Here is a 17,133-nt window from a genome sequence, read left to right as displayed (position 1 = left end):
TCACTCAGCAAAGCATCACTAAAGGGACAACATTTATTCCTTTTCCAAATGTTACAGTAAATCCAGGTGGAAGAATGGTTTTAGCAGTTAGAAAAAAAAAGTACAAATCTGGGGTTTGGCCATTAAAAGTTATTTACAACAATGGGAGGGGGGAAAGACAACAAGGAGTTGTTTCACATTACAGACCTCCCTCCCGCCTGAAGCCTAATACTTGCTTATCAAGTCAGAGACACGGTGATTTCACAAGCTGGAGGTTTGAACTTGAGTAAGACATTTATAAAAACCCAGACAGGGGCAATGCCCTCCCCAGCCCAGGTGCCACAGGGCACAGCACAAGAGACTAAGAATTCAACAAGGGAAAGGCTGGACGCTCGGGGTTTGGGAGTGTAAGCCCCACTTCTGGCTCAGGGGCTTGAGAAGCAGGATAAACAAAACGAACTTGGAAAAGAATTGGAAACCCAGCAGTTGCCTTCAGCGGGGATGGGGCTTGGGAAGGAGAGAGGCAGGAGCATTTCACATCACTAACCTAACTTGGGAACCGTAAGGGACCATCTTCAACTGGCCTAATAGTAAGACCAAATGGCTGATGGGAGAATCCACAGGAGGGAGAAGAGGGAGCGTGGCTGGGACGGGGCAACAAGCCCCTTCCTTTCTGGGCACAGGAAGGCAGCCAGGGCACAAGGTCCAGATGGTGACCTCACAAGGACAGCACAGTTTTTGCAGCTTAGAGATCACCCACCAGCCCCCGCCCAGCTACTCATTCTCAGCACTGGCAGATGCGGGGCCACTCTCTGGGCCCGAGGGAGTGGATGGCTCTGCAGCCTGGGGCCCTGCCTCTTCTTCCGCGTCTCCTCCCTTGGAGACAGCACTGGCCTCTGCCCCCTTGGCCTGGGGCTCTTGGCTCTCAGGGGTGGCAGCAGCCTTCCCTTCTTGGGCAGTGCCCTCATCACTGCAGGCGCTGATTTCCCCCTGCTCTTGCTCTTCCTCTGTTGGTGAGGAGGCTGAAGAATCACCCCCACCCTCCTTCCGATTTCTCTTGAAGGACAGGCCACTCAATTTGAAAGGCTTCTTGAAAGAGAATTTCTTCTTCTTCTTGGGGGTCTCCTTGGGGGCGACCTCCCCCTTGGCCTCAGCTTCCTGGCTAGGGGGCGCTGGCTCGATGGCATCACCAGTAGCCCCAGCTGCCTCATCTGCTCCGTTCACGGGTGGTGACTCCCCTTCACCCTTGGGGGTTAAGTCTCCATTGCTTTTCACGTGGCCATTCTCCTGCGGGGCAGAGGAGACAGCAGTGAGGGCTGGGGCCCTTCTCCCCCTCCCCCAGCCCGCTTCTAGCCCCTCACAGGCTACGGAACCCACCGCCGGGGTCTGCAGCTACCAAGTCTGGCTTTGGCCTCACTCCCATCTAACATCGCCCTCACCCCTCACAGGCGCGCAGGGACGGGCGCAGCCAGCAGGAGGCGCTGGGGTACGGGCCCCCACCCCCCTCCCGCGGGGCGCGCTCTCTATTTTCCGCGCGGAACCTCACCGGGCCTGGATCCTTCGCTGGCGGGCCAGCCTTGCCCAGCGCTATTGGGCGGGAAGCAGCCCCGGGGCGCTGCCTCCCTGCACCTGGACGGCCTATTTTCCCAGGCTTGCGCTTTGTGTGAACAGCCCCCACCCACCCCAGAGTCTGCCCGCATCTCTGCTCCCCACCGCTTCAAAAGCCACCGCGGGCTGCCGAGGTCGGGGCTCCAGATGGGGCGCCCTGGGCTCCGAGCACCAGCCCCGCGGCCGCAGACGCCCCCTTGGTGCGGCCTAGCAGCGTCTTTGTTCCCGCGCGGCCTTCGGGGCGGCCTGGGGGCAGCGCCCGCGGGCCGGGCGCGAACAAAGAAGGCGAGGAGCCCGGCCGGCGCCCCCTCCCGCCCCTCCCCTCGTTCGCCCGCGGGGGCTGCGGCGCCGAGAACAAAGGGACCGGGCGGGGGAGGGGGCGCCGCGTGTCCCGGGCCGGACAAAGCGCGCGGCCCCGGCCCTGGGCCCCAGAGGGGGCGAGGCCCGCGGGCTGGGGGCCGGGGTCCGCCGCGCCGAGCGCACTCACCTGTCCGTTGGCCTTCGCGGGGGAAGCGCCCGCTGCCTCCTCGGCGGTCACGTCGCCCCGGGGAGCCTTGGAGCTCTGGCTGCCCATGATGGGGGTCTGCTGGGGGCGCCCGGAGCCGCCCCGCGCTGGCGCCGCAGGGGATAGTTCGGCTGGGACGGCCCGGCGGGCAGAGGGGTGGGGCTGCGTCCGAGGGGGAGGGGTACGGGGGGCAAAGCGCGCTGCACCCCCGCTCCGCAGCTGACCCGCTAGCTGCGCCCACTGCTGCTGCGCTCCGCGCCAGAATGCCGCCCGCCGCCCGCCGAGCCGCCTATATGTACGCGCCCGAGGCTCGGGGCGGGGCCGGACATTTAAATGAGCACCCAATCCGGGGTGGAGGCGGGGTCGGGCCCGGGTTCCTCTCGTGCAGTGGGCAGTGCCAGCTGTCTGGTTCCCCCATGACTTGGGACGACCAGGGGCTGGTCGGGTTCAGTGTGGGAAAGAGAGGTTCCCGGTCGGTCCGGAAGAAGGACTGAGAGGAGGCCGTCGATGAAGAAGCACTTAATCATCCCCAGCCCACCACTTTCAATCTGACTCGTGCTTCACAGTGAAGAGGTCCCCATTCCCTGGTTCTACCCTGGCTCCTTGAACTCTTGGAAGGGCTCACATGTCCAGACTCATCAGACAGCTGGTGCCGAGTTATACTCTAGAAATTTGTCCAAATGACACACTCTCTCTCTCTCTCTCTCTCTCTCTCACACACACACACACACACACACACACACACACACACACACACACACATCCTCTGAGTTCGGTGGCCCCTCGGGCCAGAATTCAAGTCCCACCCACGTCCCTGTCAGAGTACTGCAGCCAACCTCTGAGGAGCTGACTAACTTAGGTCAGAATGATGAGCTCTAACAAGTCATCTCAGTCTGTTGGTGACCGGCTCCTACTTCTCACAGCCTAAATCCACTACCAAGTCTCTCTGCCTCTCTGTCTCTGTCTCTCCCTCCTCCCTGTCCCCCTGTGTCCTTGACCAGATGTCATTACATCTTCATCCCCCTTAGTAAGCAGAAGAGCCTGAGGCTCAGAGGTGTTTAAATATACCTGACTTAGGCCTGGTTTCCCTCCTCTCCAGTCTGCCCATACACGGAGGCTTCCCCATGCAGGGAACATAACCCCAGTGATACTCAGCAGACTTCAAATACTCCTTCCTGAATGAAATCGTTTGGATTTTTTCCACAACTGTGGCACACTATTAGGGATAAACCCGGAAACCTACCCCGTTTGAAGACCTTGGTCCTTTTCCGGTTCCTTCTTTGGACCAGGTAGGCCAGTTAGAATCCCAGAGTCCTTGGTTAGGTCTGGATCTCTTTTCCTGTGCGTACAGCTGCTTCCTCTTGTTCCCCCAATAGGAAAGGCTTCAGGCTAGAGGAAGCCAAATGCTGTGAAAGAAAGGCTGTGTCCTGAACAGCTCAACACATTCCCTCCCTCCTAGGGGAGACTTCCTGGGGGGCCAGAAGCTGTAAGGTGTAAACACCCCAGGGCCTGAGGAATCAGGGAACTCCACACAGATCCGACCATAGAGGAATTCTGCACTCTGTGTTCACTCCTGTGCCCATTCCCACCCGGACTCTGACACTGCAGGACTAGCCCCTCGCTTCATCCGCAGTTCGGGATGGGAAAGTGATATGTCCTAAGGAAACAGCAGCCTCCGGCAGCACAGGGTGAAAAACCCCTAAGGAATTTCCTGTTGAGAAATGGGGCTGACCGATGAGGGTGAGAAGCAAGAAGAATTATTTGGGGACAGGAAAGGTCACAGTGTCCCCACTGCAGGTCACTCGCAGAATAGTAGCGCTACCTGTCACCACTAAAGGGATGACTGTCCTGACCTACTCTCTGTTTCAGCCACAATAGGAGACCCACAGTGCTGCCAGGCACTGCCTGGACTCGCTAGCAGGACTCAAAGGGAGAGTGAGTGTGTGTGTGTGTGTGTGTGTGTGTGTGTGTGTGTGTGTGTGTGTGTGTCCTTGGAGGGGTAGAGGTCAGAGGTTAGGAGTAGATCTCAAGACTCCTGTCCCCCAGGCACTGCCTGGTGGGGACAGAGACAAGTCTCTGGGAAGATTCCAAGAGGGAAGAACACCGTGGGTCTAAAGACCCCCGAGTCCCCAGAGCCCCTAAGAGCCTGGTTCACAGGGGAGGCTCTGCATCTTCCCTGCACATCCCTGGAGGCTGAGGAGGGGGCGCTGGGGTCTCAGCAACCTAGGTCCTAGCAGAATCTGACCTCTGGAAAACGGGAGATGCTGGGGCTGTGGTGACCAAGCACAGCAGCCCCCACACTGTGGCTCCTTTCTCCCCAGCTGCTGCCAACCTGGACAATGCCCCCATTGTTCTGGGACTCGGAGCTGTCTGCAACTGTGTGTCTATTTGCTGTGTGTGACTTCGTATGACTTTGTGATTGTGTGTGTGTGTGTGAGTGTGAGTGTGTGTGAGAGAGAGAGAGAGCGGGAGAGAGAGAGAGAGACCCTAGCCTAGGTGGGCACATTTGTTATTGTATGTTTTGGGGGTCTGCATCTTTGATCTCTGTTTGGTTCTGTGTATTCAAGAGTTAGAGAGCTTTGGTGACAGCTGGTCACTCTGAGACTTTCAGGGTGAATTCTTGGCCTTCCTCGAGACTCTATGTTTGTGACTGTGTGTTGGTGATTGTATGGTGGTAACTGGGTATGGAGCTGAGCGTGTATGAGGCTGAGGGAAGAGACTGAAGAGAATCTATTTTGTGAAACTCTTCCCCGGGAGCTTGTGTGCGTTAGGGAGCCTCTGAGACTGTGGTAAACTGTCCTTGTTAACCTGAGGACCTGGAGGAGTCGCTTGAGTAGGGAAAACTTCAACTGTAAGAGTTGCCTAATTCAGACTGACCCATGGGCTTGTCTCTGGGCTTCTGTTCTGAGGCCTGAGAGGGTGCTGTGATTGCTAAGGGTGTGGGAGGGCCCAGCCCACTGTAAGTGGTGCCCTCCCTAAGCAGGTGGTCTTTAATTGTGAAAGAAAGCAAACTGAGCCTGAGCCAGACGGCAGGCAGGCCGGCAAGCAGGTGGGTTTGGCTGCAAGCCCCTGCTTGACCTCTCACCCTGACTTGCCTCAGTCATGGACCGTGACCTGGGGTTTATAAGCCAAGTAAACCCTTTCCTCCTCTAAATTGCTTTTGGTCAGTGAGATAGGGGTTTTTCCAGGATGGAGGGACAAGAGTAGTGATTGGGATGGATTGGAAGTGAAGCTGGCGTAAATTAAGACCTATGTTAACACACCCCTCATCTGCCCCAGACCCATGCTAACACACCCCTCTTCTGCCCCAGACCCATGCTAACACACCCCTCTTCTGCCCCAGACCCATGCTAACACACCCCTCTTCTGCCCCAGACCCATATTAACACACCCCTCATCTGCCCAGCTCTCCTGGTAAGAGACTCTTGCTTGCTGTGGGTTCAGGGCCGAAGCATGGCTGTATGTGCTTTTAATCCCAGCACTTGGGGAACAGAAGCAGGTTGATGTCTATGAATCTGTGTCCAGCCCAGTCTACATAGTGAGTTCCTGGACAACCAAGGCCATATAATGTGAACCTGTCTCAAAAACAAACAAATAAGGGGAATTCTGGGTTAAAGAGATGACCTAGTAGTTAGGAACACTAACTGCTCTTCCACAGAATCTGGGTTCCATTCCCAACACCCACAGGGCAGTTCACAACTGTCTGTAACTTCATTTCCAGGGGATCAGATCTTCTGGCCTCTGTAGGTACACATGGTGCACAGACATGCAAGCAGGCAAAACACCCATACTCATTAAAATAAAAGGAAATTAAAAATAAAATGTAGGGGTTGGGGATTTAGCTCAGTGGTAAGGCCCTGGGTTCGGTCCCCAGCTCCAAAGAAAAGAAAAGAAAAAAAAAATGTAAAAAGGCACCCTGTAAGCAGGCCTCAGAGTAGATTCCAGGAGAGCCGTGGTGGGCATATCAACTGAGCTGGGGGTGGGTAACTTCCTAGTGGTGAAAACATCTTCTGTGAAGGCCTTGGGATAAGAGGGGGCTTGGCTCCGCTAGAGGCTCTAAGGAGTGCCACTTGGCATCATCCAGATCCCAGCTCCAGGATCTACATTTCTAGAAGCATCCTCCTGAACAGAAACCCCAGATCTGCCCTGGGTCAGCATCTTGCTTGGCTTCATAGCTGGTGTTCTCGCCTTCTTTGCCTCAGATTGCCGACCTGTTCAGTGAGGAGTGAGTTCCTAAGCTATACTCATGAAGACTCACTGGACTCCCTCATGCTCACACTAAAGAGGGGTAAGCGTTGAGCCACGGGAGTCCTGCTCATAGGGGTTCTCTGTCTAGTAGGACACACAGTGATTTAAGGAAAAGCCAGACTTGAGGTTGGATGAGGGATCAGTGGGCCCTGTGGAGGAAGAGGGTAGATGAGGGGACAGTCATCAGTGGAAACTGATTTTTCTATGGGAGCAGGGGTGGAGGGAAGAGCCTAGGCTGGGACGAGTCTGGGAGACAGGATCCTTGGTTTCAGAGAATGGGCATAGAGACAATGGGGAGACCGTGATGCTGCCTCTCTTTCCTATTTTGGATGGTAGCCAGTTAAACATCCATCGAGTGAGGCCAGGCATCAGAGGAGCCTGGAGAGTTGCTAAATTTCGCCTTGATGGGCTTGAGGGGTCCAGGGGCAGTCCAGGAGCAACCAGAATAAGACATGGTTCTGTATAGAGATGAGCATATTTCAGAGCCAAAGGCCAGAGCCTCAAGTCTGGCTAGTGACCTGAGGCGGACAACAGTCGGGTTTTTAAGACAGGGCTAACCCGGGGAAATCAGGGCCTCTGGTTTCTCTGCTGTGTGAGGTCATCCAGGAAGTACTTAGGCTTCAGGAGCACTACCTGGGCGGGGCAGGCAGCAAGGGAGGGCCTGGGAAGAAGCCAGACTGAGACAAGAGCTTCCAGAATACAGATCGAAGGGGATCCCTGAGCACAGGAGAGATCTTCAGAAAGCTAGGCAAGGCTGACAGGCGGCAGTGCTGGTGGCTTATGGCATTGACTGAGCACATTAGGACCCTAGAGGTACAGCCGTCACAGTTCTCAGAGGCTGAAGAGGAAGCAGAAGCCTAGTGGAGAGTTTCTGTGAGAATAGGGAAAAAACGAGAGAGAGAGAGAGAGAGAGAGAGAGAGAGAGAGAGAGAGAGAGAGACACTAGCACAAAGCCCTGGGCACTGAGCTCAGCTGGAGGCTTCTAGAAAAATACTTCAGGTGAATAAGAGTAGTTAGGGACTTGGCAAAGAGGAGCCCAGCAAAAAAAAAGAAAAAAGAAAAAAAAAAAAAAAAAAAAAAGAGGAGCCCAGCAAGAACAGAACCAAGACCCTTGAGTACGGACTTCTGGACCCAGGGTGACTTTTTCATGGGCCTGGCCTCCCTGGGTTCTACCTCAATTGCCAGGAGGTATCAATTTTGTAACCTCCCTGTCAGTTCTAAACCTTGAACCTTGCTATGGATTCTGGAGAATTCTGAAAAATTCCCTTTCAGAATTTTAGACTCTCCTGAGCTGTTGCTTTTCCTCCCCTTCCTTTCTTTTGAGGTATATATGTAGGAGTTGGGTGGGGGGCACCAGTGCAAGGGCAGGGTTGACGGCACGGCACATAAGCTGATTGGCCAGGCACATTCTCTGTGGGGCTTGGTTGCCCTGAGAGCAGAGGCTCGTGCTCCTGGCTCAATTCCCCAAGCTTGATGAGGTCACCAGAAATTCAACCCAGTTATCTGGGTTGTGTTAAGCCTGCCCTTGCCCCGACTCCCTCCCTCCTCAACTCTTGGGCACCTTTGGGGAAAGACTATCCCACTGTAAAGTCTGGGTTGCTTTTAACTTTCCAGCCAAAATCCCCCACAAAGGGGAAGTCCCTCTTAGCAGGGAAACTGAAACTTCCAGTCCATCTCCAATCACACCCTTTCCTCTCTGTAGCCTCCGTGACACCCTTTCCCCTCAGCCTCCTCCTCCCGGGTGATCTAAGGCATGCTGCCCTCCAGTTTTGTAACTGTAGGCCGGTTCCCTCCCCTTTGCCATCTCTGTCAGATGAGGACCTTGGGAGTCACAGAGGTCGTCACAAGGTGTGGTATTGCCTAAGCATCCACATCTACAAAATGGTAATGGCGACTATACTTTCTCCCTAAGGCTACTCAGTGTGGGTTAAATGAGCTAGGGGCATGAGAGGAAGCCAGAAGCCCGGTGCTCACGCATACAGATCCTGCGGGCATTCGGAGATGTTTTCTTATCCTTTAGTTGACCCACTGAGCTTCAACTCCAGGACCTGTTCATTCCCTCAGAGTGTTGTGCCTCCTCTACCTCAGGACATTTGAACGTGCCCTGTCCTCTACAAAAACCTCACGCTCTCTGAGTTTCCACTTCTCTATTGTCTGTGTGTGATACGCCTTGTTGCTTGTGTGTGCCTGTGTGTGTCTCTGTGCCTCTGCCTCTGTGTGTCCCTGTGCGTGTGCCTGTGCGCCTCTGCATGTGTGTGTGTGTATCTCCATGTGTGCTTATGTGTCTCTCTATGTGTACCTGTGTTTTGTGGAAGAGTTACCTCATCAGCTAAGTCCTCTCTCTGGTCCTCTGTCTTAACATCCAGATAAAGCATTCCCCAGGACCTCTCAAGATTCACCAAGGGGAAAGAATGACTCTTCCCAGAGCGGACTCCATGTCCCTGGGTTCAGAGCTTCTGCTCAGCAGTTTTCACTGTGTCCCGTTGGTTGTTCCAGCAGGAAACAGGGCTAAGCCAAGGCTCAGCCCAGCTCGGCCCAGCTTAGCTCAGCCTTTCTTTAGCCACTGCTCTGAGGAAGACCTGCTTTCCCCTGGGATGTATAATTCACCTCTCTCTCTCTCTCTCTCTCTCTCTCTCTCTCTCTCTCTCTCTCTGCTACTAGACAAACCCTCCACCATCCCAGGGGAACTTTACAGTGCAGTTCGCTCCACATTTGCTATTGCAACGTTGGGGATGGAACCCAGTCATCTCAGCCAGCCTGAACCATCCTCATGCAGGCAAGGTGTATACACCAGCACTGAGCCACACCCCAGCCCCTGAGCTACCCCAGCCCTCTGAGATACATCCCAGTTTGCTAAGCTACATTCTGACCAGTTTTTGTTGTTGTTTGTTTGTTTTTTGAGTAATTAAGAGAAGGAATGAAAGGTACAAAGAAATGAGAATCTTATCAACCAACCAGATCCGCCCCCTTCCCAGAGCTCCCAGGAACTAAACCCCCAACCAAAGAGGACACATGGAGGGACCCATGGCTCCGGCCACATATGTAGCAGAGGATGGCCTTGTCTAGCATCAGTAGGAAGAGAAGCCCTTGGTCCTGTGTGGATTTGATTCCCCAGTGTAGGGGAATGCCAGGATGTTGAGGTGGGAGTGGGAACATCTTCACAGAAGCAGGGGGAGGAGAGAGGGAGAAAAGGGGATAACATTTGAAACGTAAATACATAAAATATCCAATAAAAGAGAAAAGAAACCTAATGTAAATAATTTTTATAATTTTATAAATGATTAATATATTAATAAAATATAAATGAAAAAGGAATCTGAAATCAAACATGCTCCATTTGAGTCCATTGGTGACACACATCACTAACCCCGCATTTAGGAGGCAGAGGCTGGAGGATCTCTGTAGGCTTGAGGCCACCCTGGCCTACGTAGTGAGTCCCAGGAAATCCAGGACCACAGAGGGAAATCATTTGTCAAAATAAAAACAAAAACAACCGACCAACAACAAAACAAACAGGCTTCATTCGGTTTTCTGGCTCTCAGTTCTGGTTCTGCATTGCTCTTAGAAGAGCGTCTAGCAATTGAGGTCTCCATTATGTCCCTAACACAAGATCTGGCTGCCAGTGCAACCGTGTCTCTCTTCCCTTCCCACTCTTGCACCTTGACACCCTCTGCCTGACTGTTTTTCCATGCTGTCTTGAAAGGAGCCGAGTCTGTCGTAGTCATCAAAGCCAGAGGAGACAGAGGCAGTCAGGAGAGGTAGCCAAGGCCAGCGCTCCCTGAGCCCCATGTTCTCACTGATCTCAAGGCTGGAACTAAAGGCATAGCCTTGGAGCTGAACTTGAAGATGCCCAGAGGAGTTCATGGAGAGAGCAGGCTGGCATCGAGTGGACAGAGGAGCCTGAATCGAAAGGGAGATACGGTCTTCTTTAAATAACATCTTGGGACAGTCCCACCTTTGAAGCCTTAGGACACAGTGGGACCCACTAGAGACAGAGTATGGCCAGGGACTCCAAGTAGGACTCTGGATGAGGTACCAAGAGGGAGAGCCAGCGGTGTGCCAGGGAAGAGGGAGTGACCCGGGAGTAGGGTGTCCTTGAGGCTGAGGGAGGAACAGTATCTAGGAAGAATGGGTGACCTATTCACTTGCCAAATGTGGTGGCAAGGACATGGGAAAGGACAAAGAAGGAGCAAGGCTGAGGGTGGCACAGAGGGTCTGTCTTAGGCCAGTGGGCAAGGGTTGCAGTGCTACACAGGGTTAGCCTAGAGCAGAGAGGGGGCTGAGTGGAAGTTGGGTGGTTTGGGTCAGGATGACTTGAAGTGCCTCTGGGACGTTGCTGGGATCTGTGAGTTTGGAGTAAAAATATGTATGGCACACACACAGACAGACAGAGACAGACACAGAGACAGAGAACTAATCTGTCTGTCTGTCTCTTCTGCCCACCTCTCATATGTCAATGAGAGGCTATAGGGAGGTGACCGAGATCTCTGTTCCAAGCCCAGACCTCTGGCCTGGATTCAGCTGCCTTTAGAGGTCACTCTGGGTGTCTCCACAGGGACCGATGGGACACAGACAAACCGGCTCAGGGAAACAGATCAGAAGGGACAGCAAGAATTCCGAGAAGAGTCAGCTGGACTGGTCTAAAGAAAGGCTGCTGTGAGTGACTGGCTGTGGGTGAGAGAGAGACTGTAAAGTCTAGACTAGAGCCAGCCAGGGGGGACTGGGCAGTGACAGGTGGGGGAAGTGGCCTGGGAGTGTGCTGGTTTCAGGAAGTTGAGTGCTGTTGCTCTCATGACTTTTCCCCCCCCCTTTTATTTATAACAGGGTCTCACTATGTAATCTTGGCCAGCCTGGAACTTACCTATTTAGACCAGGCTGGCCTCAGACACAGAAGAGGTCTGTCTGCCTCTGCCTCCTGAGTAGTAGGATTAAAGGTATGTGTCAACCGTGCCTGGCCCCCACTGAGGGCCATGGACACTTCCAGCCATACCTTGATGGGGAGATGTACTTGATGGGGTAGGACCACTGCTGGCCTCAGGACCACACAGGACCGGGAAGACTATATGAGCAAGCATAGAAACCTGAAGGCCACAGACTGAACTGACTTGCATGGATCTCTACTTTAAATGTGTTCATGGCTCTCCTACACTTTCCTCCAACCCACGTGTTCTCCACCGCTCTGGCCCTCAGCTGACCTTAGCTAGCAGGCAGACCTAGTTGAATGTCTGGTGGCCCCTGGCTGAGGTGAGACTTTCAGCTCACAACTGCCTGATCTCTCCTCCCTCCCCTTTGCCCTCCTTCCTGCTGTCTGTGCTCAACCTCTCACCCTCAGGGTCTTCTCAGCTATCAAGAAGCACAGCTCAAGGGATCCCTGGAGCCTTTCTTACCCTTCAGAGGAACTACTAAGTCCCAAACAAGTTTGCCATCCTCCAAAGAACCTTCACTCAGATGGCCTGTGTTTTTTTTTTTATTTTGTTTTGTTTTTCTGGCATGAGCTCTGTCTGCCCCGCTGAGTGTTCACAGACGACATGGGTGGAGGGGGAGGACCACAGGAGTGTAGCAGTCAACGCATTGTATATCACTGGGAAGAACGGAGAGCTCCCAGCACACAACCGCACCAAGTGGAGGCAGCTCTCAGGAAACAAAGCTGTTTATCTGGGACTTGAAGGGCAGAGCCTCGTCGCTCAGAGAAGCAAGGGGTGGGTATCTTCATAATAGAGAGGGGACACCAGCTTGTGCAGGGCTCCCAGGCCACCTTTGTTCATCTTTGGCTTAGCACAGGTGGGTCTTGGGATCATTACCCAAGTAGACCGAAGCCTGTATCTCCAGATTCCTAGAAGACCTGTGACATTCCTCTGGAGCTTCAAGGCACAGGGAATTTAACTGTACATTCCAGGTGTCCTGAGCTCAAACAGTCACAAACGTCTTTGCCCTGATGTCTTGGGATGAGTCATTTAGTGTCTGTGGGCCTCGGGCTCCTCCTCTGAGGACAGTTTAGGTGCGGATGGTTCCCTTCTACAGACCGAGCACAAGGCTTAAAGAGAAAACTCCTCGTGCAAAAGGAAACAAAGTGTCAGTCTTCTGGGCTGTTGCTGAGACCGCTCAGCCCTGGCTTTGTTTCCCTCTGCCGCTGCCGGGTTTGGGTTTGCACCCAGATACGGAGGTCTTTGTAATGGATGCTTACACGGTCCTCAACCATCTCTGTCCTTCTGAGGTTTTCCTCTGAGGAATTTCAGGCAATCACTCCCCACCCTTGTCAGGTCTTCCCCAACCTTCGGTCTAGACAGAACCTGCTACTGTGAGCCCAGCCCAACTCCTCCCCTTTGCCCACAAGGCAACAGGACTGGAAAACTGAAGTTGCCTCAGCAGGGGCCATGGTTAGACAGGACTGAGAACTTCCTTCAGGGCTGCAGGATGTCACTACTCTGGAAAACTGCCAAAGTCCTTGGACCGATGCATTTCCGGGAAGAGCCAGGTTTATCTGCCTAGATCAGTCTTTTGCTGCAGTGAATCAGCTGGGCAGTTTTCCTGGGGACCCTCCTGGGTCCTGTTTAAACCCAATGCACTTCCCCCGAGATCGCAAACACAGTAAACAGGAGCAGAGCCAGAGCGATAGGATTCTTAAGCTCAGAGCCAGAGGATACGGGTCACCAACCAGACTTATGCTGTTGCCTCCATCTAGAATACTTCCTGGGGGTGAGAAAGGGCTGATCCCCTCAGCCTCCAAGGTGACAGAGCTTCCTGATCAACTGATTCAACATTACCGAGTCCAGTGTGTCAGGCACTGTCTAGACCTGTGAGTAAGATGGTCCCTGCCCACCCCACATGAAGCAGCACCTGGCCCAGCCCTGTTCTCAAATACAACACATTGCTTATCTCTGATGCCTTTTTATGGCCCATTCATAGAGGAGTCTAGTCAGGGGAACAGGGACCTCGACTGTCTCACCAGTGTGATGCCCGAGAACGCAGTGGAGGAAAAAAACGTCAGGCTGCCAAAACAGGGCCGATAAATAAATTTACATGGAATTCAGAGGCAGAGCAGACACACAGACTTCAGAGCTGCACAGAAATATGGAGCGCACAGGTACCACGCAGGAGATTGGCCCCATCGTTCAAGCCAACTCTGAGTCGTTCTTTTCTTTGGCCATTTATCTTGCCCACTAGCCCCTGGGCTGGAGTCACTCTTGTTCTGAGGCCTTCCTAGATAATAGTTGAAGATATCCTAACTCCTTGTGCTGGGGACAAAGCTGCCATTATGTTTGGGTCTTTTTTAAAAATTATTTTATTGTTATATATAAGTTTACTGTAGCTGTCTTCAGACACACTAGAAGAGGGCATCGCATCCCATTACAGATGGTTGTGACCCACCATGTGGTTGCTGGGAATTGAACTCACAACCTCTGAAAGAGCAGCCAGTGCTCTTAACCACTGAGCCATCTCTCCAGCCCTATGTTTGGGTCTTATTTTTGGAGACAAAGTCTCTCTGTGGAACCCTGAACACGAAGAGATTTGCCTGTCTCTGCCTCCTGGAGTGCTGGGATTAAAAGCCTGTGCTACCACTGGTAGTGGTGGTGGGGCTCTCTCTCTCTCTCTCTCTCTCTCTCTCTCTCTCTCTCTCTCTCTCTCTCTCTCTCATGCATATATGTGTGTCTCTCTGTGTGTATATCACTGGAGTGAAGATGCCCCCAGAGGTCAGAAGAGTGTTTCTGTAAAGCTAGAGTAACTGGACGTTGTGGGCCACAAACATGCTTACTGAACTAAACTCAGGTTCTCTGGAAGAGCAGCAAACGCTGTTAGCTGCTGAGCCATCTCTCCAGTCTGTTAACTGTTTTGGGCTCCTTCTTTGGTGAATAGGCATTTCAGTATGCCTATATTTGCCAACCTTTAAAAATAAAAAGAAAGATACATTCGTGGGCAGGCAAGATGGCTCAGAAGGTAAGGGCATTTGCTAACAAGCCCTCCGACTTAAATTCAATCCCCAAAACCCAAATGGCGGAAGGCGTTCCGGAGAGAAATGATTCCCGCGGATTGTTCTTCGAACTCCCTACACAAGCTGTGATTAACACCTCCTCCTCCTCCTCCTCAAAAAAAAAAAAAAAAAAAAAAGAATTTCACTTTTTAAAATGCGGCGGAGGTCAAAGCTCCAGAGGCTGGATCTTCTTTCTAGCTCGACCTTCCCCACCCCCAACCATGGCTCCTTCCAAGTTCCGCCCCTCACTCCCGCTATGGAGGGCGTGAAGAAACCCGGTTTCTTCCTTCTGCCTAGAAACTGGTAGTTAGGTCACTAGAGCTTCCACGTGAAGGGTCCCGTGCAGGGCAGACGAGGTGGGGACCAGCCTTTTCATGCCCCGCCCCTTTCCCGGCCGACAAGTACCCATGTCAGGCCACGCCCTCCCACGAGGGCTGGAATCCCCCGCAGGCCTTCTCCCTCCCCCTCAGACTCCGCCCCCTCTCCCGAGGGTCGGGTCTCATGCCCAGACCTCGGGACTTCCTCCAGGGCTCGGCCGAACCCGGACCCGCCTCGCCTCCCCACCAGGGATCCCGCCCCTCTCCTCTCTGGCCACGCCTTCTTTCCCCCAAAAAACCCCACCCGTTGCCCGACCCGCTTCTGAGTCTGGGCGCCTTAGCCAGCGAGTGTGTTCGGTGGGAGCAGGTCGCCCGGCCGATGGCCCGGACAGAGCGGCTTCCTGTACTTGGGCAAGCGACGGCACTACCCGGCAGGCGGGGACGCTGCGGGACTCAGGCTGTAGTCTCCCCGGCTTCCGCGAGCTCCAAAGAGGCCCAGCGGCGGTCCCAGAAATACAGTTTCTGGCCCAGGCGATGCCGATTGATCACTTAGGGAGAGTACACACAGGGAGGAGTCCCCACAGACCGAGGTCACTGTAATCGATCTAGAAAGATAGGCACCCAGGAGAGGAATCGGAAACTTCCCCCAGTCCCGGGTTGCCTTTTCCCAAGGACCTGGGCACCTCCCTCCAACCCCCAGACCTGCTGCCAGGTCAAGGCGTTTTATCCAGTGACATTCTCCTTTCGTCCTCACCGGGACCGAAGAAAAGTTCACCAGGAAGTGGACAGTCTCAGTGAATAGCATGTCCGGTCCTCTTAACCCAGGGTTGGACTATTTAATACCTCCATAGGTGTAGAGGGGAGGTCTGGAAGCCCATAGCCCCCCTGGGCCCACTGCCTTTAGGAGGAGACATCAGGTCAGGTGGTGAGGAAGTTGGGGTAGGGTTAATCTTTGGTGGGACAACACCCCCCCCACACACACACACCAGTGTCTTCAACTTTCCCAAAGATAGACCCTCAGCCCCTTAGGCCCAGAGCCTGTAGGAAGGGTGGGGTTGAGTGCAGGAAAGCCTCAGGGAACACACACACACCACCCAGAGGCCTCTGGCCTCCATTCCCACAACCCTGTCCGTGTGTTTACAGGGACACACATCTCAAAGGCTTTCTCCCACTTTAATGTTCCAAACACATGCCAGGCTGAAGAGCAGGAAGACTCCATGACTACTCCCTTCTTTAGCACTCCAAATCGTTAAAATTCCTCTCCTGGGAAGCGATGGTGCACACCTTTAATCCCAGCACTTGGAAGGCAGAGGCAGGTGGATCTTTGAGTTCTAGGCCAGCCTGGTCTACAGAGTGAGTTCCAAGATAGTCAGGGCTACTCAGGCTACCCTGTCTTGGTGTGGGGGAGACCCCAAGCCTTCCATCTGTTGTAATGTTCTTTTCACTGAAGAATGAACTGAGGTTTGGAGAGGGATAGCAAAAAGCAAAAGGGTGGGGCAAGTCTGCGTGTCCTTGACTTCGCTGAAGCACGGGTTCAGGACTATGAACCCAGGCTGGATCCTGCTCCCTGGTATGGAGATTCTGAAGAATGTCCTGGCCTAGCTCCCTTTTCCACACTGCCAGTCTGGACTATTTAACCCCTAGTGACTCACGCAGGCTTCAGAGGAGAGTGGGCAGCTACTTTGAGCCCCCAGAGTCCAGCACAGGCCCTGACTTGCCCTCCCCCCCAATTGTGTAGCCATATTTCAGGATCTCTTTTCTCTCCTTGGACAGTCTCCCTCTCCCAGTCCCTTCCTCGATCCCTGGTTGAGCCTCTCCAAGATGGCTCCCTCCCATCAGCAAGCAGGCTCTGGTCCTGCCTATCTGAAAGGACAGAAAGCCTTCCTTGGCCCCTCCCTTCTCCAGCTCCCTTTCAGGCCAACATTCTTGGCTGTGTTACACTTCCCCTCAGCCCCTGCTGCAATCTGGTTTCCTCCCGGACCGTTCCATGGGAACAGCTCCCGAAGGTCATCACTGACCTCCTTGTTGCTAAATCCGAGGGATGAGTGGAGTCTTTATCTGACTTGACCCACAGCAGTGGCTGACTGGACACTCACACAGTGAGAACCTCCCTCCCACTTGAGATACTCTGGGGCCCTCCCATTGTTTTGGGGGCACTCTGCGCTCCTTTTCCTGCTGTCTTAGCAGCTTTTGCCTACCCCGGTCTTGTAGCATGCCTGGGCACAGGGAAGCCCAAACCTGGGTTCCCATGCCTTCAGTGTGTGTCGGAGAATGGGGCTCTGCCCCACCCCCACCACCTCCTGCAGGTGGTGTGACCACAGCAGTCATGCTCCTGCATCACACCAGTTAGGGCCTCCCTTAGAAATGCTTGCTTAAGGGGCTGGGGATTTAGCTCAGTGGTAGAGCCCTTACCTAGGAAGCGCAAGGCCCTGGGTTTGGTCCCCAGCTCCGGAAAAAAAGAACCAAAAAAAAAAAAAAAAAATGCTTGCTTAAGCCAGAAGTCTAAG

General features: G+C 53.7%; 1 protein-coding gene across 1 annotated transcript; it reads right to left on the bottom strand.

Annotated features, from left to right (window-relative positions):
* Positions 1 to 19: 19 nt before the first annotated feature.
* Positions 20 to 2,343, bottom strand: Marcksl1 (MARCKS-like 1). Its single transcript, NM_030862.2, has 2 exons — positions 2,075 to 2,343; positions 20 to 1,266 (listed from the first exon to the last, which is right to left on the bottom strand). The coding sequence occupies exons 1-2, from the start codon at positions 2,159 to 2,161 to the stop codon at positions 754 to 756; spliced, it is 600 nt and encodes a 199-aa protein (NP_110489.1). The 5' UTR covers positions 2,162 to 2,343; the 3' UTR covers positions 20 to 753.
* Between the last annotated feature and the right edge of the window lie 14,790 nt (positions 2,344 to 17,133).

Source organism: Rattus norvegicus, chromosome 5 (genome assembly GCF_021556685.1).
Source record: "Rattus norvegicus strain SHRSP/BbbUtx chromosome 5, alternate assembly SHRSP_T2T, whole genome shotgun sequence".
NCBI classification, from domain to species: Eukaryota; Metazoa; Chordata; class Mammalia; order Rodentia; family Muridae; genus Rattus; species Rattus norvegicus.
The sequence above is the reverse complement of the archived record's forward strand: the minus strand, read 5'-3'. Positions and strand labels throughout refer to the sequence as shown.

What these genes read in the sequence shown, in the direction of transcription:
- Marcksl1 (NM_030862.2), bottom strand. Translation starts at nt 2,161, where the DNA reads ATGGGCAGCCAGAGCTCCAAGGCTCCCCGGGGCGACGTGACCGCCGAG. An exon ending in CCGCGAAGGCCAACGGACAG is followed by an intron (nt 1,267 to 2,074) that starts GTGAGTGCGCTC and finishes TCTGCCCCGCAG; the next exon opens with GAGAATGGCCACGTGAAAAG.